At 45.5% G+C, this 26,641-nt stretch overlaps 1 protein-coding gene across 7 annotated transcripts in view; it reads right to left on the reverse strand.

Moving 5' to 3' along the window:
• Positions 1-4,971: 4,971 nt before the first annotated feature.
• Positions 4,972-26,641, reverse strand: part of C1H19orf44 (chromosome 1 C19orf44 homolog) — a 41,000-nt gene continuing 19,330 nt past the window's right edge. For all 7 annotated transcript variants that reach the window (XM_044285454.1, XM_044285448.1, XM_044285433.1 and 4 more), the window contains 5 exons: positions 22,177-22,247; positions 10,788-11,244; positions 9,813-9,899; positions 7,455-7,621; positions 4,972-5,493 (listed from right to left, as the gene is read on the reverse strand). In XM_044285454.1, coding sequence (XP_044141389.1) covers positions 5,452-5,493; positions 7,455-7,621; positions 9,813-9,899; positions 10,788-11,244; positions 22,177-22,247 — 824 coding nt within the window. In that variant the 3' untranslated portion in view covers positions 4,972-5,451. The remainder of the gene's footprint in view (positions 5,494-7,454; positions 7,622-9,812; positions 9,900-10,787; positions 11,245-22,176; positions 22,248-26,641) is intronic.

The raw sequence follows: 26,641 nt of genomic DNA on the forward strand, positions 1-26,641 counted from the left end.
TTCGGCCAACAACAAAAAGGAAATTCTTGGGCATTCTCCTGGATTCAAAGGGACAAGCTTTTTTGCCAGTGGAAAAGATATCGGACCTGAAGAGAAAGAAAATTCCAGTCTCGTCAGTGCTGCTCGGTAAGAGAAGCAATGAGTGTTCTAGGTCTCCTGACTTCATGCATAACCTCAGTAGCATGGAGCCAGGCACACACAAGATTAATTCAGTCATGGATTCTAAGAGGACAAGAAAATACTCATTCCCAGATTTGTGAAGCTGGACTTTAACTTGTGGAAAAGGGAAAAGAACTTTCAACAAGGAATCTTATGGCACAGAAGTCTGGAAGTTATAATCCAGACGGATGCCAGCAAGTCAGGTTGGGGTGCAAAAGTAGGAAAATCAGGTGTTTCAAGGTCTATGGCCAGAAGACATGATTTCAGTCTCCTCAGATTTCAGAGAACTAAAAGCAGTTTGGCAGACGTTAAAAAAGAGGTCCAACACCTAGTAAGAAAACGTCATGTGAAAATACTGTCAGACAACACTACGGCAGTAGCCTACCTAAAGCACCAAGGGGGACAAGATCTCCAACATTGGAACACCTGACAGCAAAAATATTCTCTTGGGCAGAAAACATCCTATCTGTAACATCAGTGCATCTCAAGGGGTCCTTGAACCAAGAGTCACATTTTTTAAGCAGGAAGATCTTAGATCCGGGGGAGTGGTCCTTAAACCAGTCCATATTTAAAAAAATAACAGACAAATGGGAAACTCGAGATCGACCTATTCACCCAAAGGGGGAATGCAAAATCTCAAAAATTCTGTTTTCTAGACCACAGAGAAAATCTTTGGGCAGTAGATGCTTTCTCCCTAGTTTGGAATTGGGACCCAGCGTATGCCTTTCCCCCCCTTTCCTCTGATAACCTGGACAATTCAAAAGATACTCCGAGATCCAGTGACAATAATCCTAATGATCCTTACTGGCCCAAAAGGAGTTGGTTTCCGATTCTGAAGCAGATTTTAAATCGAAAAACCTTGGACATTACCTCACCAGGAAGATATTCTCCCACAGGGACCAGTTTGTCATCCAAACCCAAAGATCTGCAAGCTAGCAGCTTGGACCCTCTTGGCGACATCCTAAGACAACAGGGTCTCTCCGACAGAGTAATTAATACCCTTAAAGCTAGTATAAAGAAAGTCACCTTTATGTATTTTTAAAATATGGAAAAAGTTCTGCGGCTGGTTAGGGGATCTAGCTGCAAATAAATCCAAACCAGTTATGCAGAAAATTCTAGATTTTCTTCAGCAGGGTCTAGATCTGGGTCTTAGACCTAGCAATTTGAGGGGATCAGATCTCTGCATTGAGTATTTTCGAGGATACTAAATTAGCTGAACATCACTGGATAAAAAGATTTATGACAGCTGCCTCTAGGTTACAACCTTCCATAAGACCACGTGTTCCGCAGTGGGTCCTTAATATTGTCCTCAATAACCTATCAAAACCTCCCTTTGAACCTATCATAGATAGTTCTTTAAAGCATCTATCATTTAAAACAGCCTTCCTCATAGCCATTACCTCCACAAGACAGATGGGTGAGATTCAGGCTCTTTCATCCAGGGAGCCCTACTTATCTATATCTGATGACAGGGTTTCTCTCAGATTAGACCCAGTTTTTTTTTTTTTTTTTTTACCAAAAAGGTGGTATCTACTTTCCACAGAAATCAGGAAATAATTTTACCCTCATTTTGTAACAATCCTAAAAATCCTAAAGAAGAACAGTTTCATTCCTTGGATATAAGAGCTATTACTCAATACCTAGAGGCCACAAAGTTGTTCCGGAAAGATGCTAATCTCTTAATCTCGTTTGCAACAAGGGTAAAAAGCTTTCTAGCGCCTCTATAGGTAGGTAGATCAGATCCACTATTGCTATCCTGCTACTTCACTCAGGGTATTAAGGCACACGCTACTCGTGCAATGGCCTCTTCTTGGGCTGAAAAGGCTGGAGTTTCTCTGGACCAAATTTGTGAGGCAGCCACCTGGTCTAGTATAAACACCTTCATCAAACACTAAAGGCTAGATGTATTATCCTCGGACGACCTGAGGTTTGGCAGACAAGTTTTACAAGCAGTTGCCCCTCCCTAGGATAAATAGTATGTTAGTTCTACTAACGGTAGTTCTGTTTCCTTGAATCCACCATGACGGCGCATACTTGGTTGCCCCTTTTTTTCCAATAGCTTTGGGGCCCCTAGCTTTAATAATAACCAAGACACTACTTCGACTGGGTTCACATCAGCATTTTCATTTCCAATGTTCTCTGGTATAGGAGCAGAACAACTAAATAACGAAAATGTTTTATCCGTTTTTATGACTTATGAAGGTATATATACTACAGCCGTGGCCAAAAGTTTTGAGAATTACATAAATATAGAAAATTAGAAAAGTTGCTGCTTAAGTTTTTATAATAACAATTTGCATATACTCCAGAATGTTATGAAGAGTGATCAGATGAATTGCATAGTTCTTCTTTGCCATGAAAATTTACTTAATCCCAAAAAAAAACCAAAAAACTTTCCACTGCATTTCATTGCTGTCATTAAAAGGACCTGCTGAGATCATTTCAGTAATCGTCTTGTTAACTCGGGTGATAATGTTGACGAGCACAAGGCTGGAGATCATTATGTCAGGCTGATTGGGTTAAAATGGCAGACGTGACCTGGTAAAAGGAGGGTGATGCTTGAAATCATTGTTCTTCCGTTGTTAACCATGGTGACCTGCAAAGAAACGCGTGCAGCCATCATTGCGTTGCATAAAAATGGCTTCACAGGCAAGGATATTGTGGCTACTAAGATTGCACCTCAATCAACAATTTATAGGATCATCAAGAACTTCAAGGAAAGAGGTTCAATTCTTGTTAAGAAGGCTTCAGGGAGTCCAAGAAAGCCCAGCAAGCGCCAGGATCGTCTCCTAAAGAGGATTCAGCTGGGGGATCGGAGTGCCACCAGTGCAGAGCTTGCTCAGGAATGGCAGCAGACAGGTGTGAGCGCATCTGCACGCACTGTGAGGCGAAGACTTTTGGAAGATGGCCTGGTGTCAAGAAGGGCAGCAAAGAAGCCACTTCTCTCCAAAAAAAACATCAGGGACAGATTGATCTTCTGCAGAAAATATGGTGAATGGACTGCTGAGGACTGGGGCAAAGTCATAATTTCCGATGAAACCTCTTTCCGATTGTTTGGGGCATCAGGAAAAAGGCTTGTCCGGAGAAGAAAAGGTGAGCGCTACCATCAGTCCTGTGTCATGCCAACAGTAAAAGCATCCTGAGACCATTCAGGTGTGGGGGTTGCTTCTCATCCAAGGGAGTGGGCTCACTCACAAATTTTGCCCAAAAACACAGCCATGAATAAAGAATGGTACCAAAACACCCTCCAACAGCAACTTCTTCCAACAATCCAACAACAGTTTGGTAAAGAACAATGCATTTTCCAGCACGATGGAGCACTGTGCCATAAGGCAAAAGTGATAACCAAGTGGCTCGGGGACCAAAACGTTGACATTTTGGGTCCATGGCCTGGAAACTCCGCAGATCTTAATCCCATTGAGAACTTGTGGTCAATCCTCAAGAGGCGGGTGGACAAACACTAATTCTGACAAACTCCAAGAAGTGATTAAGAAAGAATAGGTTGCTATCAGTCAGGAATTGGCCCAGAAGTTGATTGAGAGCATGCCCAGTCGAATTGCAGAGGTCTGAAAAAGAAGGGCCAACACTGCAAATAGTGACTCTCTGCATAAATGTCATGTAATTGTCGATAAAAGCCTTTGAAACGTATGAAGTGCGTGTAATTATATTTCACTACATCACAGAAACAACTGAAACTAAGATCTAAAAGCAGTTTAGCAGCAAACTTTGTGAAAACTAATATTTGTGTCATTCTCAAAACTTTTGGCCATGACTGTACAATGCATAGGGTGAAATACTTAAATTCACAGCAAAATCAAAATATGGATTTATTTGCCTGGTGCCTTGCAGAGCTGGGGTACTAGGTTCAAATCTGACCAAGGACAACATCTGCATGGAGTTGGTATGTTCTCCTTGTGCTCATATGCGATTCTTCCCAAACGCCAAATACATACTGATAGGGAACTTACATTGTGAGCCCCACTTAGCACAGAGTGATGATAATGTCTGTAAAGCGCTGCAGAATATGTCAAAGCTATATACCATATTTTTCGCCCCATAAGACACACTTTTCCCCCTGCGTCTTATGGGGTGAATACTAATAAGCGCTTCCATTATGGAAGCGCTCATTAGTATCAGAGGATCTGGAAGCGGTGAATCGTCTGTACTCACCGCTTCCTGGTCATCGGTTGCGTACAGCGTGAGGGCGCTCTGTGACCTCACGCTATGCGCACCGGCTCAACCTGGACAGCAGGAGGAAAAAGAGCACGGGCGGTGAGGAGTGGCGGCTTCCAGGAGCAGGAGAGGTAAGTGGTTTATTTTTTTTGTGATGTGAGGCTGGTGAATTATGACTGGGGGCTGATTACATATGGTTGGGGGCTGCTGAATTATGGCTGGGGGCTGATATGAGGCATGGAGGACAGATATGAGGCATGGGGGTCTCATCTGAGGTCCGATTGGGGGTCTTCTTTATATTGGGCTCTGATCTGAGGTCTTATTAACATTGGGGATCTGATTGGTGCTGTGAGCCGAGGTCCGATTAACATTCGGGGTCTGATTGCTGATCTCATGGCTAATGAAACATTTTTTTCTTATTGTCCTCCTCTAAAACCTAGGTGCGTCTTATGGGCCAGTGCGTCTTATATAGTGTAAAATACGATATATAAAACAAAAAAAAAATAGCACATGCCCTATACTTGTCAGTTTTGTGAACCTGCAATTTTAGTGACTCTGCCATTTGTAGACCACAAGAAAAACTTATGACTGTGTGCATGAGGACTAAAACTCAGGTTACAGGCAACAACCAAGAACAGATCCAGTACAAAATGATCAACTTTTTAATAGATTGACCAGCAGTCTATAGCGCAAACAATAAAAGTTATTTAAGAACAAAATTTCGTAAGTTCAGTAAAAAAAGGTTGTTCCGAATGACAATCAGCACATGCCTACTGCACAGATATGAGATATAACCATTCTAAATTCATGTGTAACAGCAGAGAACAGATAAACAGTGTTTTGTTTTCAAGACCACCCAGCAGATTTATGACAGTGGTACGTGATTGGAGAAAAAGACATAAAATAACTTAAGATCAGTACAAATAAAAACAAAAACAAAAGTATTTGTAAAACTACTAAATACACATACATAAAGAAAATGTCACTGTAAAAATAGAATTTGATCATTTAGGTAAGTAAACAGTCTTTGGAACACATTTTTTGGCACTGAAACTCGGGGCAATGCCAGACCACTTGAGGAGAAGATCTTTTATTGCTTGAATTCAATCAACTCCTCTCTTAACCGTGCTTCCATTTAAGAGCTCTCTGCTGCTGAATGTACTGAAATAAAAAGGGAAGGGAAGTGGTTAAGTATGTACAGGATCTGCTACTTAAAGTGTCTCTGAACATTCCAATTTTTTTTTATATGTCATAGCAACATATCAAACATTTTTATTGGTGGTAGTCTGAGTTTTGAGATCCCCATGACAGCTAGAAAGAGGAGAGAGAAGCACTCACATATAGCGCTCTCTCTCTTCGCTGCAGAGGACGGAACTGAGAAGAGCCCATAGACTTCTACTGAGTCAGTCTCCTGCAACGCTATGTGAGCACTCTCTCCTTCTCGCGAACGGTGGGGTCTCAGCACTCAGACCGTAAACAATCTAAGAATATGATATATCAGTGACACTAAGGTACTAAAAGAAAAAAATAATGGCTTACAAACAATTTTCCTAGACTGGATACAAGTGTAGAAGCCCATCAGCTGGAAGTAATATTGGGTCTGTACAGGTCCTACCCCTTTGATTTAGTGACTATGTGCACTGTATGTAGGAACCATTTTTGGGTGAATATATAGTGTTTTAAAGGGGTTATCCAATTTCACAAACAGCCCCCCATGTGCCGGGCCCCTCACAGGTAATATACTTACCCCACTCACCACTCCCTGCGCCGATCCTGGTCCCCGCACCGCCGCTGCCGCTTCTCCCTGTACACTGATGAAAACATCCGGTGTCGGGGAAGGGGGATGGAGCAGCCAATGGCAGACGGGGCGAGCCTCCCAAGCTTCACCCGCGATGCTAGGGAGGGTCGTCCCGTCTGCCATTGGCTCTTCCCCCGACCCCTTTCTCTTCTGCCCGAGCTGAAGCAAAACCTTTAAGTACTTTTACCACAATCTAAGTTCAGCTCGGGCAAAACAGTTAGATAAATGCTTATTAATCGACATGCAGTATGTTACAGTGCAAGGGGAGTTGAGTAGACTGATATACAGTTTTGTAGGGAATAAATCAATATAATTTGTTTTATTTATGCTCTTTTTATGCTTGGCAGTCATATACAGGGTCCTAGGCATAGACAGAGCAGGGATTTAAATGTATGAATTACAAGTTGTAATGATTATTTTCCCAAAAAACGATGTATCAATCTGCTTGGCTCATCCTGTTGGCAGATAAAACACCATGCTAAACATGATAGGTTACCTTTAAACAAGATTGTTTCCAACTACCGAGAGCGAGGACCAAGGCCAGTTTCAGACGAGCGAGTTGTCTGCGGGAAACAAACTCCATGTAGAAGTGTGATTTCCCGTCCTGGACTCTGCTCTTGTAACGGGACCTCACAGCATTATAATGATTTTTAATGCTGTGTGTCCCTACCTGACAGCATTATGTCAATACAATTCATTACAGATGATGTTGGGCAAGGGAACACAGCTCCAACACAGAGCATGTTTCCTGCAGTCAAATCGCTCGTCAGAAACTGGCGTAAAGGCGTATTCCTATGTCAAAATGTTTGGCATATCGCTAGGATATGTCACAAAAGTCAGATAAGTGGGACACGTTCCTATCTCCAGAACTGGGCCCCCAGAGGAGAGGTGAGAGCGAGCAAAACCACAAGTATGGAGTCCTCTATTCACATTTATGGGACTTCCACAAAATAGCCGAGTGAGTGCACTGCACCATTTCTGAAAGTTTTATAGCAGTGAATAGAGAACAAGCCATGCAAGTGCGCCCACCTCTCCATACACCACTATGGGGACTACCGGAAATAGCTGAGCCAGCACTTGGCTATTTTCAGAACTCCCATGAATGGAAGGTGACCATGCATACACGGCAGCTCTCCCTTCACTTGGGAATCCTGGTCTGGAGATACGCGTGGGACCCAGAGGTGGGATCCGTACCTATGAAATTTATGACATATCCTGGCGATATGCCACAAATGTTGAGATGGGAATACCCCTCTAAAAACCTTCTCATTATACATTTGTAAAGCTTCATTTACAGAGTATAGCAGTAAAATCTATTGGTTACCTCTTTAGTATTCTTCAGTGTGGTATAGCAATAGGATTCACCCTCTAAGGACTTTACAGTGGAAAGATAGAACTGTTGGGCCATGTCTACAAAAGACTGTGTGAGGAACAGCTGCTGTTTTAGCATGTCATTCAGCGCCAGGGCCATCGGGTTGTATGTGGTCAATGCTGGGAGATTTCAGGGGGGAAAAAAAGATAAATATTAGCTGTGTCTAATTTATATGTAATCTCTACAGGCTGAGGTTTTAACTTAAAGAGGACCTTTCACCTTGAAAAACAATGTGAACTAAGTATGCTGACATGTACAGCGGCGCCCGGGGATCTCACTGCACTTACTATTATCCCCGGGCGCCGCTCCGTTCTCCCGTTATGCCCTCCCTCTGGCCAATCGCAGCGCACAGCTCACAGCCTGGGAGAAAAAAACCTCCCAGGCTGTGAGCTGTGAGCTGTGCGCTGCGATTGGCCAGGGCTGCAGCCTAGGAGAAGGAGACGCCCACAGGACAAGGGAAGACCCGCCTACTATAACTTACAGAGCAAAGATACCGGAGGGCATAACGGGAGAACAGAGCGGCGCCCGGGGATAATAGTAAGTGCAGCGAGATCCCCAGGCGCCGCTCTACATGTCTGTATACTTAGTTCACATTGTTTTTCAAGGTAAAAGGTCCTCTTTAAGTAATATTTTGAATATTTAGTAGGAAGCGGGTAATCGTACAAGATTATGGCCAGTTACAGTGGCTCAGGTGAAACCTAGAATGGCAAATACCTCCTGAATATATATTCAGTCAACCATAGCTTAAAGGGATTCTGTCAGACAGATTTTAGCTACAGAGCTTTTCATATTATCATATCAGTCTCCTTGATCTAGATAAAAAATATACTAGTCTTACCCCACCTGTCTTTTCATTTTTGCTAAAAATCGCTTTCATTTATATGCTAATTTCCCTCATAAGGAGCCGCAGCTGGCGTTTGCGGGATTCCCCTGGATGAGGCTGCTGCCAGGAAACCGCGCGGGCCCAAACATGTGTATCAAGAGCGCATGCGCGAGATTACGGCGCACTGGAAAAAAAAAAAAAAAGAAGCAGAGGAGAGGAGTGAAAAAATAACAGCGGGTCGGCGCTGGGCTCCAAGATAAGGGGCGCGGATGGGCTCCAATGGCCGGAGGGACAGCCTCTTGGGCTCCTTATGAAGGCAATTAGCATATAAATAAAAGTGATTTTTAGCAAAAATGAAAAGACAGGTGGGGGTAAGACTAGTATATTTTAATCTAGATCAAGGAGTATTATGATGATATGAAATCTGAATCCCTTTAAAAAAGGTTAGGCACATGCGATTTATCAAAGATGGTGTAGAAAAGATTTCAGCTTTCATTTTCCAGGAAGTCTCTGCAGAATGAGAGATGGCATTTGATCGGTTGCTGTGGGCATCCTTTCCTTTGCTCTACTTTTAATAAATCTACACTATAGAGTAAGTTCCCATGAAAAGCAGGAATATCTCCGCTGTCCCATTCACGTCAAAGGAAAAGCTTCTTCCTTCAAGTGAATACTACAGAGCTGTCCCATAGAAGTGAATGGGGACGGTGGAGTTGCAATTACACTGCTCACTGCTGCAATGTTGAGATGAGAAGGTAAACAATGAAGAAAACAAGGCAGCGCTCGTACGAGCATTGCTTTCGCTTCATACAGCAGATCAGGAGGTGCCGTGAGTCACGCCCCCACCAATCTGATATTGATGATCCTGAGTATAGGTCATCAATATAGCAAAAGCTGAGAACCCCTTTAACTGTCCCTTCTATTGAAAAGGAATAATTATGTTTTACAAGCAAACTTGTCAAATAGTTTTTTTACTGAGGTAGCTTCATACAAGGATGTGGAACTCCACCTAGCAATTAGTTGGTTACGTGTCTGATATAGTGATGTAGATTAAAAAAAACTTTCATTCTAGCCATTTTAATGGACTAGAAAAGTCCTTTGTGGGTCTGACAGCAAGATGAAAGCCATACAGACTCAATATTATTTATAGTGCTTAGGTTTAAGCACCCTTTTGCATTGGCCAATGATTGGAACAATTATCGGGTATTAACACTTATCCTGGATAATTGGCCTGTGTAAAGGTGTCGTACTTGCCTGGTCATGCTCGTTTTGTGGCGTATGAAAGGTACAAAACAATGAAACTGTATGAAGACAAATAATCGTAATAACAATCAGTCTCCAGACAGTAGTGATGATGCACCTAACGAGCAGTCAATAATCGGGAAGGAACTTTCTCATTCCCAGTTACTGCCCGCTTTATCAGCCTATGTAAAAGGGCCCTTAGTTAATCTTAAAATATTGAAGTTCTGTCACGTCCAATAAGCACTTACCTTCAATTAGATCAGGGCTCACCACATGGCTGACCATTGACACTGGATCCATAAAAGGTGCAACAGTGTGCTTGAAGTCAATACTTGCTGTAGACAGAATAATGTTTGGAGATTTACATAATGTCCCAGTAACAACAGCAGGTTAAAATGTCACTTAAAATATGATCGCAATATTCCTATTTTTATTCATTAACAAAACGGTGTGCAGCCCGCATTTTCCTCTGCAGGTCTCACACTATCTTACAAATGCCTATTTCTGTCCGCAAAACAGACAATAGGACACACTTTTTTTTTTTTCCTACGCTGTGGAATGGACATACGAATGAAGACAACACGTATCTTTTGCAGCCCCACTAAAATGGAGGGTCCACATCCGATCTGCAAAAAAATACAGACTGGATACGGACCAAAAATACGGTTGCATGTATGAAGCCTTACACTGACATAAAACACTGCAATACAGAAGTACGGTCAAGAAAGATTTAACAGTTCAGAAAGTGAAAAAGGTAAAAAAAAAAAATACATACAGCTTCTTAATGTAAAATTACTTCAGGCTAGGTCAGAAGTTACGTGAACATAAGCTCTAGTCACACAGGAACATCCCATCCTGCCATGTCCATAAAATCGAAATGTGGTTGTAATGCAATAAGACCACTGTAGTTCTGCTACCAGACAGAAATAAGAACCTCCATTACTGCTATGCCTGTAAAGGTTTGCAGAAAATCAGAGCTAATATAATCTACAGTCTGATTTGCTTCCATTCTGTCAAGACCCACACATTTTGCATTGTGATGGTCACACAGAAAGGCACTGGGGGCTGTTTCTTGCCAGGATTTCCAGGCAGAGGGTTGTCCATCCTAAATGTGATGACAGAGTGAACAGCTAGGCTGCAGCTGTCTGGAGTTCTAAGCAGCCAAATCTACGGATTATACTATAGACATTAAACTGTATGTCATTGCGAGAATATATAGTTACCATGTGGCCAGCGATAGGTGAATCCAGCATCACTGGTCTGCACGGCAATTTCCTTTACCGTTACTCTATGTATGTTCTCAGCCATCGTTTTCCGCTGTCTTGCTTTGTTGGGTGGGGTGTAGGAGCGATCTGAGGAAAGGATAGATTTCTGTCCTGCCATGGATTTTGAATATGAACGTGAATCAGATGCTGAACTATGTTCTGTATCAGTAAGCACAGATTCTTCAAAATCCTCTGAATAAAGAGAATTAACGGTGGATTTATCTGAAGAGCTAGAGCGTTCATTGCGTTGATGCGTTAAAATTTCAGATTCTTTGTTGGTTTCAGTGTGTGCTTCTACAACAGATTCCTCATCGGAGGTGGAGTGTCTTGTCAATGACTTTGCTTCCTTGGTAGGTGTGTGTCCTTTGTCTTGAGCAGAGGAGAGATACTTATCCTTCGGCTTTTCACGAATCACCTGTGATAGCAAAAAAGTTACCATTGTCATAATTAAACCAAAGATTAAAAGGGGTTATCCAAGGTGTAAAACACTCCCCATCCCCCAATGCCCAGGCCCTTCATATGGATGGTACTTATCCCGCCCCCCGCATAGCTCCTGCACCCCCCTAACCCCTTTAAAGAATTTTCATGACACTATTTTAGTATAAAATTTAGTCCCGGATGCTTTATTGGATGTAAATAAATTACATCTAATAAAGCCACAAACATTTTAAAATTGGTATAGCCAATTGTGTCTCAAATAGATCAGTGGCAGGTTTTAAGTGGACAGCTTAGATCACTATTTACCGAGGTACTATGGCTGTCGCCAGAGCACCCACCCTGAAAAGAGCGACCCCCAGCCTGCTGGAACCTTGGACCGGTGCTAGATTAGGCTACTTTCACACTGGCGTTTTGGCTTTCTGTTTGTGAGATCCGTTCAGGGCTCTCACAAGCGGTCCAAAACGGATCAGTTTTGCCCTAATTCATTCTGAATGGAAAAGGATCCACTCAGAATGCCTCAGTTTGCCACGGATCAGTCTCCATTCCGCTCTGGAGGTGGACACCAAAACGCTGCCTGCAGCGTTTTGCTGTCTGCTTGACGAAACTAAGCCAAACGGATCCGTCCGGGCACACAATATAAGTCAATGGGGATTGATCCGTTTTCTCTGACACAATCTGGCACAACAGACAACGGATCCGTCTCCCCTTGACTTTTAATGGGGTTCATGGTGGAGCCGTCTTGGCTAGGTTACAGATAATACAAACGGATCCGTTCATGACGGATGCATGTGGTTGTATTATTGTAACGGATCCGTTTTTGCAGATCCATGACGGATCCGTCCAAGACGCGAGTGTGAAAGTAGCCTTACCCTGTTGCTTACTAGACCCTCATAGCCCCAACACGTTTCGCCGGGTCCTCCGGCTCATCAGGGAGCAGCGTCACGGGTAGTTGCAGTATAGAAAGGCAGTGCCGCACCTGAGGGGTTAACCGACACTCATCGCAGCTCCCTGTCATAGAGGTCAGGTGCTGTCTATGTGATTCTGCCGCTGCTTCTGTATCTGTATTAAACGTTAATCATCATCTTCATTGGTGGCGCAGTGCACCCTCCCAGTATTAAAAAAATTGGTGGCGCAGATAGAAGGTCTGCGCCTATTTATTAATATTAACTCCAAATATTAATAATATTCCCTTTAACAGTGGCGCAGTGCACCCCCCCCCCCAATCCCCCCAGTATTATAATCATTGGTGGCAGTGGCCACAGGGTCCCCTCTTCATTGGTGGTGCAGTGGCAGTTCTGATCGGAGCCTCAGCAGTGTAATCGGTTACCATGGCAGCCAGGACGCTAAGGATCTCTATTAGGGTGAATAGGACAAGGGATTAAAAGATCCCAGGTTCTATCTAGCTCCTAAGGGGGAAATGGTTATTAAATAAAAAGTAAAAAAAAAAAAAAAAAAAATTTTTTTATAAATATATATATACACAGGTCCTTCTAAAAAAAATTAGCATATTGTGATAAAGTTCATTATTTTCTGTAATGTACTGATAAACATTAGACTTTCATGTATTTTAGATTCATTACACACCAACTGAAGTAGTTCAAGCCTTTTATTGTTTTAATATTGATGATTTTGGCATACAGCTCATGAAAACCCAAAATTCCTATCTAAAAAAATTAGCATATCATGAAAAGGTTCTCTAAACGAGCTATTAACCTAATCATCTGAATCAACTAATTAACTCTAAACACCTGCAAAAGATTTCTGAGGCTTTTAAAAACTCCCAGCCTGGTTCATTACTCCAAACCGCAATCATGGGTAAGACTGCCGACCTGACTGCTGTCCAGAAGGCCATCATTGACACCCTCAAGCAAGAGGGTAAGACACAGAAAGAAATTTCTGAACGAATAGGCTGTTCCCAGAGTGCTGTATCAAGGCACCTCAGTGGGAAGTCTGTGGGAAGGAAAAAGTGTGGCAGAAAATGCTGCACAACGAGAAGAGGTGACCGGACCCTGAGGAAGATTGTGGAGAAGGACCGATTCCAGACCTTGGGGGACCTGCGGAAGCAGTGGACAGAGCCACCGTGTACAGGCGTGTGCAGGAAATGGGCTACAGGTGCCGCATTCCCCAGGTCAAGCCACTTTTGAACCAGAAACAGCGGCAGAAGCGCCTGACCTGGGCTACAGAGAAGCAGCACTGGACTGTTGCTCAGTGGTCCAAAGTACTTTTTTCGGATGAAAGCAAATTTTGCATGTCGTTCGGAAATCAAGGTGCCAGAGTCTGGAGGAAGACTGGGGAGAGGGAAATGCCAAAATGCCTGAAGTCCAGTGTCACGTACCCACAGTCAGTGATGGTCTGGGGTGCCATGTCAGCTGCTGGTGTTGGTCCACTGTGTTTTATCAAGGGCAGGGTCAATGCAGCTAGCTATCAGGAGATTTTGGAACACTTCATGCTTCCATCTGCTGAAAAGCTTTATGGAGATGAAGATTTCATTTTTCAGCACAACCTGGCACCTGCTCACAGTGCCAAAACCACTGGTAAATGGTTTACTGACCATGGTATTACTGTGCTTAAGTGGCCTGCCAACTCTCCTGACCTGAACCCTATAGAGAATCTGTGGGATATTGGGAAGAGAAAGTTGAGAGACGCAAGACCCAACACTCTGGATGAGCTTAAGGCCGCTATCGAAGCATCCTGGGCCTCCATAACACCTCAGCAGTGCCACAGGCTGATTGCCTCCATGCCACGCCGCATTGAAGCAGTCATTTCTGCAAAAGGATTCCCGACCAAGTATTGAGTGCAGAACTGAACATAATTATTTGAAGGTTGACTTTTTTTGTATTAAAAACACTTTTCTTTTATTGGTCGGATGAAATATGCTAATTTTTTTAGATAGGAAATTTGGGTTTTCATGAGCTGTATGCCAAAATCATCAATATTAAAACAATAAAAGGCTTGAACTACTTCAGTTGTGTGTAATGAATCTAAAATATATGAAAGTCTAATGTTTATCAGTACATTACAGAAAATAATGAACTTTATCACTATGCAATTTTTTTTAGAAGGACCTGTGTGTGTATATATATATTTGTGGTCAGGGCGACGGTCCCTGGATGCGGAAGCTAGTGCCAACCTCTGGCTGGTGAATGCCGGAAGCCTGTAACGAGGATAAGCCTAAAAGGGGGCCTATCCCAAGGGAAGAGCTAATAAAAGGGGAAGGGAGGGAGGGGTACCTGGCTGCACGTCCCGTCCCTCTGCACTCCTCCGCCTCAAATAGCCAGGAGGCGGGGCCTATGCCCCTCCCACAAATACAGGCTGCACGGCAGCCTTAACTACTTGTGGTCAGGGCGACGGTCCCTGGATGCGGAAGCTAGTGCCAACCTCTGGCTGGTGAATGCCGGAAGCCTGTAACGAGGATAAGCCTAAAAGGGGCCAAAAAGGAGACACAATCGAACCATGAAAAATGTATTATCTCATTACAAGGCAAGAGAACAGAACGCATCACGGATTTCGGATTGGGGGTTCGGGACGTACCTGGCGAAACATGATGACCTCCAGCGCCCCATGCACCTTATGACATGAGGGGGTATCTGGTGCCTGGATGCCGCCGAGGCTGCCCCAATACGAAAAGAATGCCCCGAGATGCCCTTAGGGTCGTGACCTAACCCGGCCACTAAAGAACGCACATGTGACATGAATTGAGGTGTGGACAACGGCCCTCCATTGAAGGGAAGTAGGGGGCTGTCCGCTGCCGCCGCCGCCTGCAGGGCCACAGATAACTGATGCAGCACCTTGACCGGGCACCAGGCGTTGTGCGAGGGGTAGAAGGACACCAGGGTTGGAGGCCCTGTCTGGGAGGTCTTGGTAGATGGAATGCTCAGCACAAACAGATCGTGGTGCCAGGACAAGTGCTGCTTCTGGAGATGACGGCCATTGCGGACAAAGGTGGTGAATTCCCCTGGACGAAGGAACCCGTAAAACCCTAGATAAAGGGCGGCCTTGATGATAGTGCTAATTAATGGCCCAAAAGGATCACCATCCAGAGCCAGGGACAATTGCCTAAATAAGGATCCAGACATGGGTTGTCGGACCACCGGCCTGCTTGCCCCAGCTTTCTCAATGCCCCGGAGCGTGGCCTTGATGGCTTGTGATGTGAAGAATGAAATCCGGGCCGGATTGTCCAATGTAAACTGATGTTGCACTCCCGCTAGATACAGGCGGATGGTATTGTGAGCGAGTCCGAGGTTGGTATGGCAATGGGCGATGAAGGCCATGATGAATGATACGTCATCCACATCGCCCTGTGGGTGACTGTCGGCAAATTTCTTAAACAGATTACAGGCCGTACGGTAGTTCCTGATTGTATTGTCAGACAAGCTCCGGTGCAACAGATCCTTCGCTTTGCTGATCAGCGATGTCAGTCCCACACCAGGTCGCTGTATGCCGGAACTTCCGCCCCTGTTCCATCCGCGAGTGGCATGTTCTGAAAGAAGATATCGATGTTAAACCTGGATAGCGCATCAGCAGCCGTATTCTCGGAACCCTGAATGTGCGAGCACTCGAAGCAAAAGTTGTGTACCATGGACAACCACACCAGCCTACGCATAAGGGACATGATCTTTGGGGATTTGGCTCTGCCATTGCGGACGATGTCGACCAGGTCCTGACTATCGGTAATGAATAGAACCCTCGAATTTGCCCAAACGTGACCCCATACATGAGCTGCTGCCACTACTGGATACATCTCCAACAAGGGAGAAGACCGAAGGGCATGCCCGTCCAGCATAATCTGGGACGGCCAGGCCCCGGCTAGCCAGTGATTACCGAATATGGCCGCAAAGCCCTTGGATGCAGCCACGTCAGAATAAACCGTGGGCGAGGACGGGTCCCGGGGGGGAATAAATAACCTGATGCCGTTCCATGAGGACATGAACGTGCTCCACATGGACAGGTCTGCCATGGCTTGTTGGTCCAACCGGACGACACTGTCCTGTTCCGGGGCTGATGGTAGGAGCAACAAGAGCCGAGACACAAAGGTGCGCCCCTGGGGCATGACCCTCATGGCAAAGTTTAGCCGGCCCAGCAATGATTGGAGACTTGATTTGGTCAGGAAGCAGGATCTTGCCGCCTCCTGGATGGCCAACCGGATCTGTTGCAATTTCTCCTCAGGGAGCCTTGCTTCCAACTTCACTGAATCCAGAATAACCCCCAGGAAGGTGATTGTTGAGGAAGGACCGACAGTCTTCCCTGCGGCGACCGGAACCTGCAGCGCCGAAAACAACTCCAGCAGGGAGGATAACCCGGAGGGCTGACAGGAGGGGTGTTCCACCAGCAGGAAATCATCCAAGTAGTGGATACACATAGGAGCCTGGCCATGTTCCACCAGGATCCAGTGCAGGGCCTGGGCCAGCCGGTCAAACAGCCAAGGACTGCTTTTTGAGCCAAACGTAAGACGATTGGCAAAGTAGTATTTGCCTGCCCATTTGATGCCATAATATTGCCACAGTTGTGGGAGGATCGGGAGCAACTTGAAGGCATCAGCAATATCAGTTTTTGACAACCAGGCCCCCCTGCCGGCTTTGAGGATGAACTGAATGGCCTCATCGATAGAGGAGTATGTCATGCTGAACTCTTCTGAAGGTATGAGAGAGTTGATACTAGGGATATGCGAGGAATGAGGAGCCGAGAGATCGTAGATTAGCCTCTTTTTATTTGAGCCTTTCTTAGCCACCACTCCAATCGGGTTGACCCTCCATACTTCAAAAGGGATCGAGTCGAATGGGCCGATGATGAACCCTTTATCCAACTCCAGGGATAATGCCGCTTGCACCGCCTCAGGATTTTGTCTGGCAGAGAGAAGGTTCTCACATTCCCAATTTGCATGTGGCAGGGCCACCAGTCCCGTGTGGAACCCTAGAGACAGGCCAGAGATCAAATGACGCACGAACTGCCGGTCGTCATGACCTTCCAGGAGCGCCTCCAGGAGCTCCACATTGACGTCGGTCAGTCATGCCTGCTTGGCAGCTTTCTTGGGACAGGTAGACCTGGGATGTGCCCGAAAGCAGATCGTGCATACGTGCAGGGCCCTGCACCCACTGAACATGCAGTGACCGAAGTTGAAATTATTGCATATCTGGCTCTTACCCAGATATACAATAGGCCTGCCAAATTTGTCCATGAGGGCCGGGCCCCTGGGAACACCCGATGTTCCCGGCAGGGCTCTGTCCGGACGCGCTGATGCCTCGTTGGGGCACCATTCTGTCGCATGAAAAATCGACTGACATGCGCCACAAGTGGGGGCTCGGAGACCAGCAAAATGCCTGCAGAAAAGCTCCATATCCAGCACAGCCCAATTGGTCATGAACTGGAACTGTGCTAGGGAGGCTGCGGCCTTTGCCGCGAAGGACCGGTGGTAGTCATAAAACGCCGAGCCCCCATACTTGTGACCCAAATCAGTGACTTGATATAAATAGGCGTCGAGCTCCTCCCTCCTACTCGGCTGCGCCGAGCAGATGACGTCTCGGAACAAGCTGAATGCAAGAACAAATTCTGGTATAGATAATTTGCGGTTCAACCGGGCATCTTTGGACCTCATAACCACAGACACTTCCCCGCAATCAATTGTTCTGTGCTCGTTGGCATCGTGCGATGCTATGAGGATAGATGCCAGGTTCACCTCTTTGCCTGCCAGTATGTCTTTCCTAATGTTCTCGGCCACAAAGTGAGCTGGGACAATGGCCGGCAGGGTAGAGGACATACCTGAGGAACCCGCCACTGGCCACGATACCGCAGTCACGGGTGCCACCGCCTGTGAAGTGGAGGCGGCCCTGGACTCCAGCTCCATGACCCTGTGCTGGATGTCCGCTACTGAGGCCGCCAGACTCCCCATCGTGGCATTTAACTGGGCCAGAGATGACTGTATGGTAGGCCCTGCCAGCTGCTCACTGGGTGAAACCGGGCTAGACACCAGTAGCCTGTAAAGTTCGGCTTTCCTGGCCGAAGCCGGGTGACTGATGCCCCTTCTATTTAACTCTGCCACGAGCTTCGGGATGGTCCAGCTCCTTAGGGATCCATGACCTGCCAGACTGGAAACCACGGACCCGGAGATGGACGAGGCGTCATCGATGTCTGAAGCCTGGGACATGTTGACCGTGTTGTGATTAAGCCCTGGATATCACCTGAGGACAAAACCCTTGTTACTCGTGTGAACACCAGGCGTACCTAGAACATCCCGGTGGTCCGCCCCTTTAATACCCCTACCAGTGAGACCGCCCCTGGACTAAGGCCGGCCTAACGGACCAGAATTGCTACTTACCTGGTTATGGAATTTGATGACAAAAGGGGGTACCGATACCGTACTGGAGGCTCGTACCACTGACCGAGGTGGAGGCCTTTTTAAAGGAAGCCGAAGGCACTGAGACCCCAACGTGCTGCCGTAAAAATAAAGTAAATATGAAAACTAAATGCGCCGGTGTATTACCAACCTGGTTGCGACCGGCTTTACCGTCTACCTCTGAGGGAACACACAAAAACAACAACATGGCCTAACTTTTTTTTTTTTTTTTCTCTTCTCAAGGCTGCGGACTGAAGTGCCGTCAACCAGTTATGCAGGCCGCTAAGGGAGGATGCGTGCCTACCCTGGCGAAAAGACCCTGTGGATGTGCTAGACAGGACACCATGCCACCGAGGTGGCTGACGTGACATTGTCTGAACGCTTCAGACAGACGTGCAACGAGACGAGGCAGACAACCTGGACGTACCAGGCATGACCACGTGCCACCGGGGTAGCGGACGTACATTTGACCAACGTTTACAAGCACCCGTGCCACAGGAGACAAATAAGACAACCTGGACGTTCCAGGCAGGACCACGAGCCACCGGTGTGGCAGACATACTTCGCCTGAACGTTTCAAGCAGACATGTAACAAGAGACGAGTATGGACCCTGGACGTTCCAGGCGGGCCCCCGCTGTCCCGGAATGACCACCACAATAACACTTGAACGTTTCAAGCGGACGTACCACATAAGATGACAGACACCCTGGAGCTCCAGGCAGGACACGGAGTGGAGGACGTATTACTGCCCGACTGCCACCAGCAGACGTACCACGATAACCAAGTAACCAGCCTGGGCTCCAGGCAGGACCACATGCCACCGGAGTGGCGGACGCAACGATGCCTGAACGTTTCAAGCAGATGACCACGATTAACAAGGTGACAACGTGGGGTCCCAGGCAGGACCACATGCCACCGGCGTGGCGGACGCAACGATGCCTGAACGTTTCAAGCTGACGCACCACAATAAACAGGTGACCCACAATGAACGAAGAGACACCCTGGAGGTTCAGGCATGACACGGATTGGAGGACGTACTATTGCCTGAACGCTTCAGGCAGACGTACCACAATAAACAGAGCGACCACCTGGGGTTCCAGGCCGGACCACATGCCACCGGAGTGGCGGACGCAAGGATGCCTGAACGTTTCAAGCAGACGTACCACAATGAACATGCGATTTACAATGAACAAGTGACACCCTGGGGTTCCCTGCCACTAGTAGAAAAAGCAACATAGCTTGAACGTTTCAAGCAGACGAGCAACAAGAGAGACGGGTATAACAACCTGGACATGCCAAGAGGGACCACATGCCACTGGTGCGGCGGACATCACATATGGGAGACGTGTGAACGTGCCTGCGGCCAAACCCCCGTGACATATACCATACCCGTGTAGCAATCAGGACGTACCACCTACTGCAAGTAAGGAATCCTTGGAATGGCGTGGAGTGTCAGATAACCGACCAGAATCAGATACTGGTTGTGACTGTGGAGCGTCGGATAACGAGCCGGGAGAACACACCAGACCGAGGCTTGCGGGAACGGGACGTGCAGGAGCCAGACGAAAACCGGAAGTACCAGGTACCTGGCTGCACGTCCCGTCCCTCTGCACTCCTCCGCCTCAAATAGCCAGGAGGCGGGGCCTATGCCCCTCCCACAAATACAGGGGATATAGTATATATATAGTATAAATCACCCCCTTTTCCAGTTTTACACATAAAATATATAAACAATAATATATTACATATCGCCACATCCGAAAAGTCCAAACTATTAAAAAATATTTTAAAAAATCTCCTATGCGGTGAACGCCATAACAGAAAAAATAAATACATGAAAACTGTGCGATTCAATATTTTTTAGTCATCTTGTCCCCCCCAAAAAAACAGGATAGGACTGTTCGATTATGGGCCGGACGTTCCATAAAATGCGAAATGCATGTGGCTTTTTTTGAGTTTTATTTTTTTCGCTTGGTATCGAATATCGCAATACTTTTTTATGGTATAGAAATCTAATCAAAATTTTGGTATCGTGACAACCCTAGCTCCCTGATGAGCCAGAGGACCCAGTGAAACGTGTTGGGGCTATGAGGGTCTAGTAAGCAACAGGGTAATCTACTGTATTTATTGTATAGGACCGCGCTGCAGATTTTCTGGGATCCCTCTTTACACCATAAGGCTCCTTCTTGTGAACCCAGACATGGAACAAAGGTAGATTCCACAGAAGCTTCTCCCCTAATCCCCACAACCTGTAGAATGCCAAGGGGTCGCAAGATAGTGAAGCAAATTCATTTAATATACTCACAAGCATCCACTTTCAAAAGGCATATCACCAAGATAAAATCACCACGCTGCCTGACCCGGGTTTCGCAATTATGCTTTGTCAGGGGCGTCTAGCATGCCTCCCCCTGACGAAGCATGCTAGACGCCCCTGATGAAGCATAATTGCGAAACCCGGGTCGGGCAGCATGGTGATTTTATCTTTGTGATAGGTCTTATTTATTATAAGGAGGTCCCAGACTACTGTATTAAATATTTACCACTACCTGGCCCAAACTGACAATAATAAATATCATTAGACGTGTATATGTTATAAATATACTGGCAAAAATGTAATTGGTGGTCCATTGGTGCTGCATGTTATGTGGCTGTCTGAGCGATAGGGAAAACATGCATTCTAATATGAACGCCTGATTTCCCACTACGTTTTAATTTTGCGGTTTACCGCTGCAGTCATTGGTTGCAGTGGAGTGTCAGGAACAGGGAGAGAGGGAGTAGTGGAGAGGGGAACATAATTCTGTCAGGGTCTTCCTAGCAGATCAGGTTGTCTCCTCCATCTGAAGTTTGATCTGCTTCTGGGTCTAGTACTGCATCATCAGTGCATGCACAGACCGGATCTGCTGCTTGAGAAGGAGCAGCAGATCTACTGCGCAGGCATGAAAAGATAAGGCTAGACGACATGTCTAGCCCCATGAATCCATGGAGAGGGGGGCGTGGCAAAAGCTGCAGGGATGTTCACAAACTGGTGCTCTGGGGGCTCTGATCAGCCTCTCAGTGCTCCAACTAGCTAATTAGCATATGAATAAAAACACTAACTTCTGTACAGTTTGTTTGCTTGTCATCGACCCTCTTTTTATGAATAAAACATCCATTGTACTTCCTCTATATCCCTTCCCTAACACCCCTCCCTCAGAAAAATTGAGAATTAGGCCTCATGCACACGACCGTTTTAGTGGTCCGCATCCGAGCCGCATTTTTTGCGGCTTGGGTGCGGACCCATTCACTTCAATGGGACCGCAAAAGATGCGGACAGCACTCCGTGTGCTGTCTGCATCCGTTGCACCGTTCTATAGCATTTCCTATTCCTATGACCGCAAAAAATGGCACGGTCATGTGCATGAGGCCTTACAGATATATTGCAGATGGAAAACTGCTAAAAGAGACAGATTAAGTCATATGATGGCCAGAAATAGTGTTACTCCTCATGTACACACACTGCAGCTTATTTCTACTTATACTGGAAATGACAGTTACACTTTAAATATTAGCAGATTTGAAAAATTAAAGGAATTGCAAACCTTTTCCTTAGACTCTTCTGCATCTACAGGGAGTGCCAAATCATCCAAACTCAGTATATTCAATTTAAAATCTAGAAGGAAACGTATACAGAATATAACAAAACTGCAAAATGTAACAGATTGTAGTTAGAACATAACACAAGCAATAGCATCAATGAAGAATGAGACCTAAGGGCCCTTTCACACTTGCGTTGTCCGGATCCGGCGTGTACTCCACTTGCCGGAATTACACGCCGGATCCGGAAAAACGCAAGTGTACTGAAAGCATTTGAAGACGGATCCGTCTTCAAAATGCGTTCAGTGTTACTATGGCACCCAGGACGCTATTAATGTCCTGGTTGCCATAGTAGGAGCGGGGAGCGGTATACTTACAGTCCGTGTGGCTCCCGGAGCGCTCCAGAATGACGTCAGAGCGCCCCGTGCGCATGGATGACGTGTTCCATGTGATCACGTGATCCATGCGCTTGGGGTGCCCTGACGTCACTCTGGAGCGCCCGGGGAGCCGCACAGACGGTAAGTATGCTGCACCCCCGCTCCCCACTACACTTTACCATGGCTGCCAGGACTTTAGCGTTCCGGCAGCCATGGTAACCACTCTAAAAAAGCTAAACGTCGGATCCGGCAATGCGCCGAAACGACGTTTAGCTTAAGGCCGGATCCGGATCAATGCCTTTCAATGGGCATTAATTCCGGATCTGGCCTTGCGGCAAGTCTTCAGGATTTTTGGCCGGAGCAAAAAGCGCAGCATGCTGCGATATTTTCTCCGGCCAAAAAACGTTCCGTTCCGGAACTGAAGACATCCTGATACATCCTGAACGGATTTCTCTCCATTCAGAATGCATTAGGATAATCCTGATCAGGACTCTTCCAGCATAGAGCCCCGACGACGGAACTCTATGCCGGATCCGGACAACGCAAGTGTGAAAGGGCCCTTACATTCTAAAATGACTAATAGGAAGCCGCTTCCAATAGGTGTAGTGTCCCACTAGGTAAAGGTGGGCACTACACAAGGGTCAATTGGGCCACGTTGTCCTACTCCTACTGGACAGTGGCAGTATATTTAACCGTCCATTTTAATGTATTTTCTATATGCTTTTATATGTATTGTTCTGCAGGCCTATTGGGGTGTAGTGTAGCATCCTAGACACTAGAGGGAGATAGAGAGCCCCTAGTATAAATGTTCAGGCCCAGACAGGGAGGAGTTAGTCTGTAGTCAGGAGTCTGTGGAGACAGAAGTGAGAAGGTACCAGCCAGAGACAAGCTGAGGGCCTCCTCCTGACATGCAGCTAGACAGTCCAGGCTTCTAGTTGCTACCAGGAGGCTAGGTGAAGGTTCCTAGCCTGCCTGAGGATAAAGAGCCAGAGTTAGCTCAGAAGAGTCACCCCATGAGAAGAGTGTGCCTCCTGGGAGAAACCTGCAGTTCCCACAAGCCAAGCAGAGCCAGTGTTTCCAGCTAAAACAAGTAAGCTGAAGGGCAGAAGAGTTATTAATGTAAAGCAAGGATAAATACGGGAGGAAGATTTCTACCAAGGATAAAGCCAGTATTAGGGTATCCAGGCCTTGGGATAAGAGCAGACAGGAGTTCTAAGGAACAGTGTACACTATTTCTGAGGAGAAGGTACAGCCTGATCTGAGTGTGTTGTTGTTGCCCTCTGAGTATCTTGCAAGGAACAGTATACCTGCCATTATTGTGAAAGCCTGCTTGTGAAGTGAACCTGCTATATGGAACTGTATTGACCACCAACTGTACAAAGTTGAACTGTTACTAGTAAAGAAAAGTTTGGTTCACCAGGACCTGTGTTCCTCACTTATTACAACTATATATCGGTGTGCCACCGTGACAGGCACTGGCGTCACAAACCTTAAAGGGACCTTGCCCCAGGCACATTAAACACCTGCAACATCCAGGGCACCTCATCCACCATCAGGCCTGGTCCCTATATACAGAGTGTGCCCCAGAGGTCTCCTGTGCCAGCCTCTCCTTCACTGCTGTACGCCTGCCCAGGGTTTTCCTACAGAACTGTGAGTAACCCTCGTTTTCCCATAAACCGTGACCTCACAATCGCAATACCCTGCAGGTCTGGCGTGTTGCATAGGTAGTGATGGTTCTCCATGGAGTTCTTCCAGTAAATCTCCCTACAGGACTGGTCTCTAAGGAGATTCAGCACCCTGCCTAAGCTGGTTACAAGACTGCACTGAGCCAGATAAAATCCTACTCCGTCCTGACAAGAAACAAGTACCCTGAAACAGCTCTATACGAATGGATATCTGGCTTGGCTGTATTGGATGGATCCCGACCAAATGAATGCAACCATCTATTTTTTTAACTTCTATAGAAATGTCCTATCCTTGTCTGCAAAATAGACAAGAACAGGACATAGAACTGGACCGACAGAGTGCTGATCCAGGCTGTTTAACCCCTTACATGCCACGGGCAATGGCGCCTGCCACATGTAAGCAGTGACAGAGGGAGCGGGGTGCTGATCTGTGTAAAGGCAGGCTGGGACCTCGTGTAGGCCGCAAGTCTTCATAGAAATATAGAATTGTCGGCAGATAAGAACCATTTGGCCCATCTAGTCTGCCCAATATACTGAATACTATGAATAGCCCTTGGCCCTTTCTTATACGAAGGATGGCCTTATACCTATCCCATGCATGCTTAAACTCCTCCACTGTATTTGCAGCTACCACTTCTGCAGGAAGGCTATTCCATGCATCCACTACTCTCTCAGTAAAGTAATACTTCCTGATATTACTTTTAAACCTTTGCCCCTCTAATTTAAAACTATGTCCTCTTGTAGCAGTTTTTCTTCCTTTAAATATTCTTTCCTCTTTTACCTTGTTGATTCCCTTTATGTATTTAAAAGTTTCTATCATATCCCCTCTGTCTCGTCTTTCTTCCAAGCTATACATGTTAAGGTCCTTTAATCTTTCCTGGTAAGTTTTATCCTGCAATCCGTGTAGTAGTGCATGAGTGTTTTCCAGCAGCCTGCCCCTCTCTGGCACAGCATGCTCGTCAATGTCAGCATAGCACTGATACTATAATGCAATGCACAATAGGGAAATCTCCCCCATGTGTGGTATTGTCGTGTCCGTAACGACCTGCACTACACGAATATCATGTAAATTGTCTCGTACAATGAACACGGTAACAAAAAAATACATAAAAAAGCCAGAATTGCTCATTTATTCTTAGTCGCCACTGAAAAAACTTAATAACAAACAATCAAAAAGTGTTCTTTACCCAAAAATGATACCAATTAAAACTGCTAGTTGTCCTGCAAAAATCAAGCCCTCACACAACTTCATAGAAAGAAAAAGGAAAAAAAAAATTTTATTGGTCTTGGGATACAAAAGTAGTAAAATGCAAGAAAAGAAAAAAAAAAAAAAAATATAATAATAATAATAATAATAATAATAATAATAATTATATATATATTATTATTTTTTTTACTTGGCATAACTGTAATCTTACTGACCCAGAAATTTTGGATTACACTTAGCAGTAATCATTTTTCCATGAGCCCATGACAGCACCCTTGAGAGACCACCTCCATCAAGGACAGGAAACCCCTGTGGAGAGCTATAGGGTGCCCCTATAGAACCAGTTAATTGCGAGAACTCGTCTTCATCTTACTACTGTAAATTTCTAAGAATTATCTTTTTTATTTTTATTTTTTTATTATTTGTTTTTTTTACAAAGAAAAACCTCAAAAAAATAGGGTGGGAATAAATCCCAGGTGCTGTCATGGGCGCATGGAAAAATGATTACCGGTAAGTGTAATCCTGAATTTCCCCTACAACTAGAATAGAACTATGTGCAAAGAAGGAAAGGGATGGCACTCAGAACATTTGTGTTGTATGGGTGAATAAATTAATATATTTATTAAGGGGTGGCTAGATATGCCTTATGTAGTAAAATATGATAGGAGGTTGTATCAAAGTAATAAATTACATAGAATAGCAGTATGAATAAAGCACATTAAAATAACAACATGTTGATTATATAAAGTCCTGTTAAATAAAGGATAAAATGGATAGAAGTCTGTATAAAAATGGATCTATTTAAGAAGTTAATAACGTATCCTCATATGTAATGTCACTTGTCCTGATAGATCATAAATAACATAAAATAACCATTACTGAAAAAAATCCTGTTGCGGAAGGAGGAATAGTAGGAGATGTCTTGTAGACCTGTAGGGGAAAATTATAGTCTCAAATTTCGATATCCAGCAATATATTGTGGTATATTCTCCTGAAAAATCAAAACTTCCTATAAGAAGTAATGTAGAATAGTGTAGAATCTCCTTATTGTTTGAGAGTCAATCGTATCCGATTTGGTGGTAATATTATGTGGTCATCAATTACTGCTGTTAAAGCAGGTACATTACCCTCCTGGTGGCCGTCATGGATCGGGGCCGTCAGTGGATCGGGGAGCGGCTCCTGCCTGCAGATCGGCGCTCCC

The sequence above is a fragment of the Bufo gargarizans genome, chromosome 1 (assembly GCF_014858855.1).
Source record: "Bufo gargarizans isolate SCDJY-AF-19 chromosome 1, ASM1485885v1, whole genome shotgun sequence".
Lineage (NCBI taxonomy): Eukaryota > Metazoa > Chordata > Amphibia > Anura > Bufonidae > Bufo > Bufo gargarizans.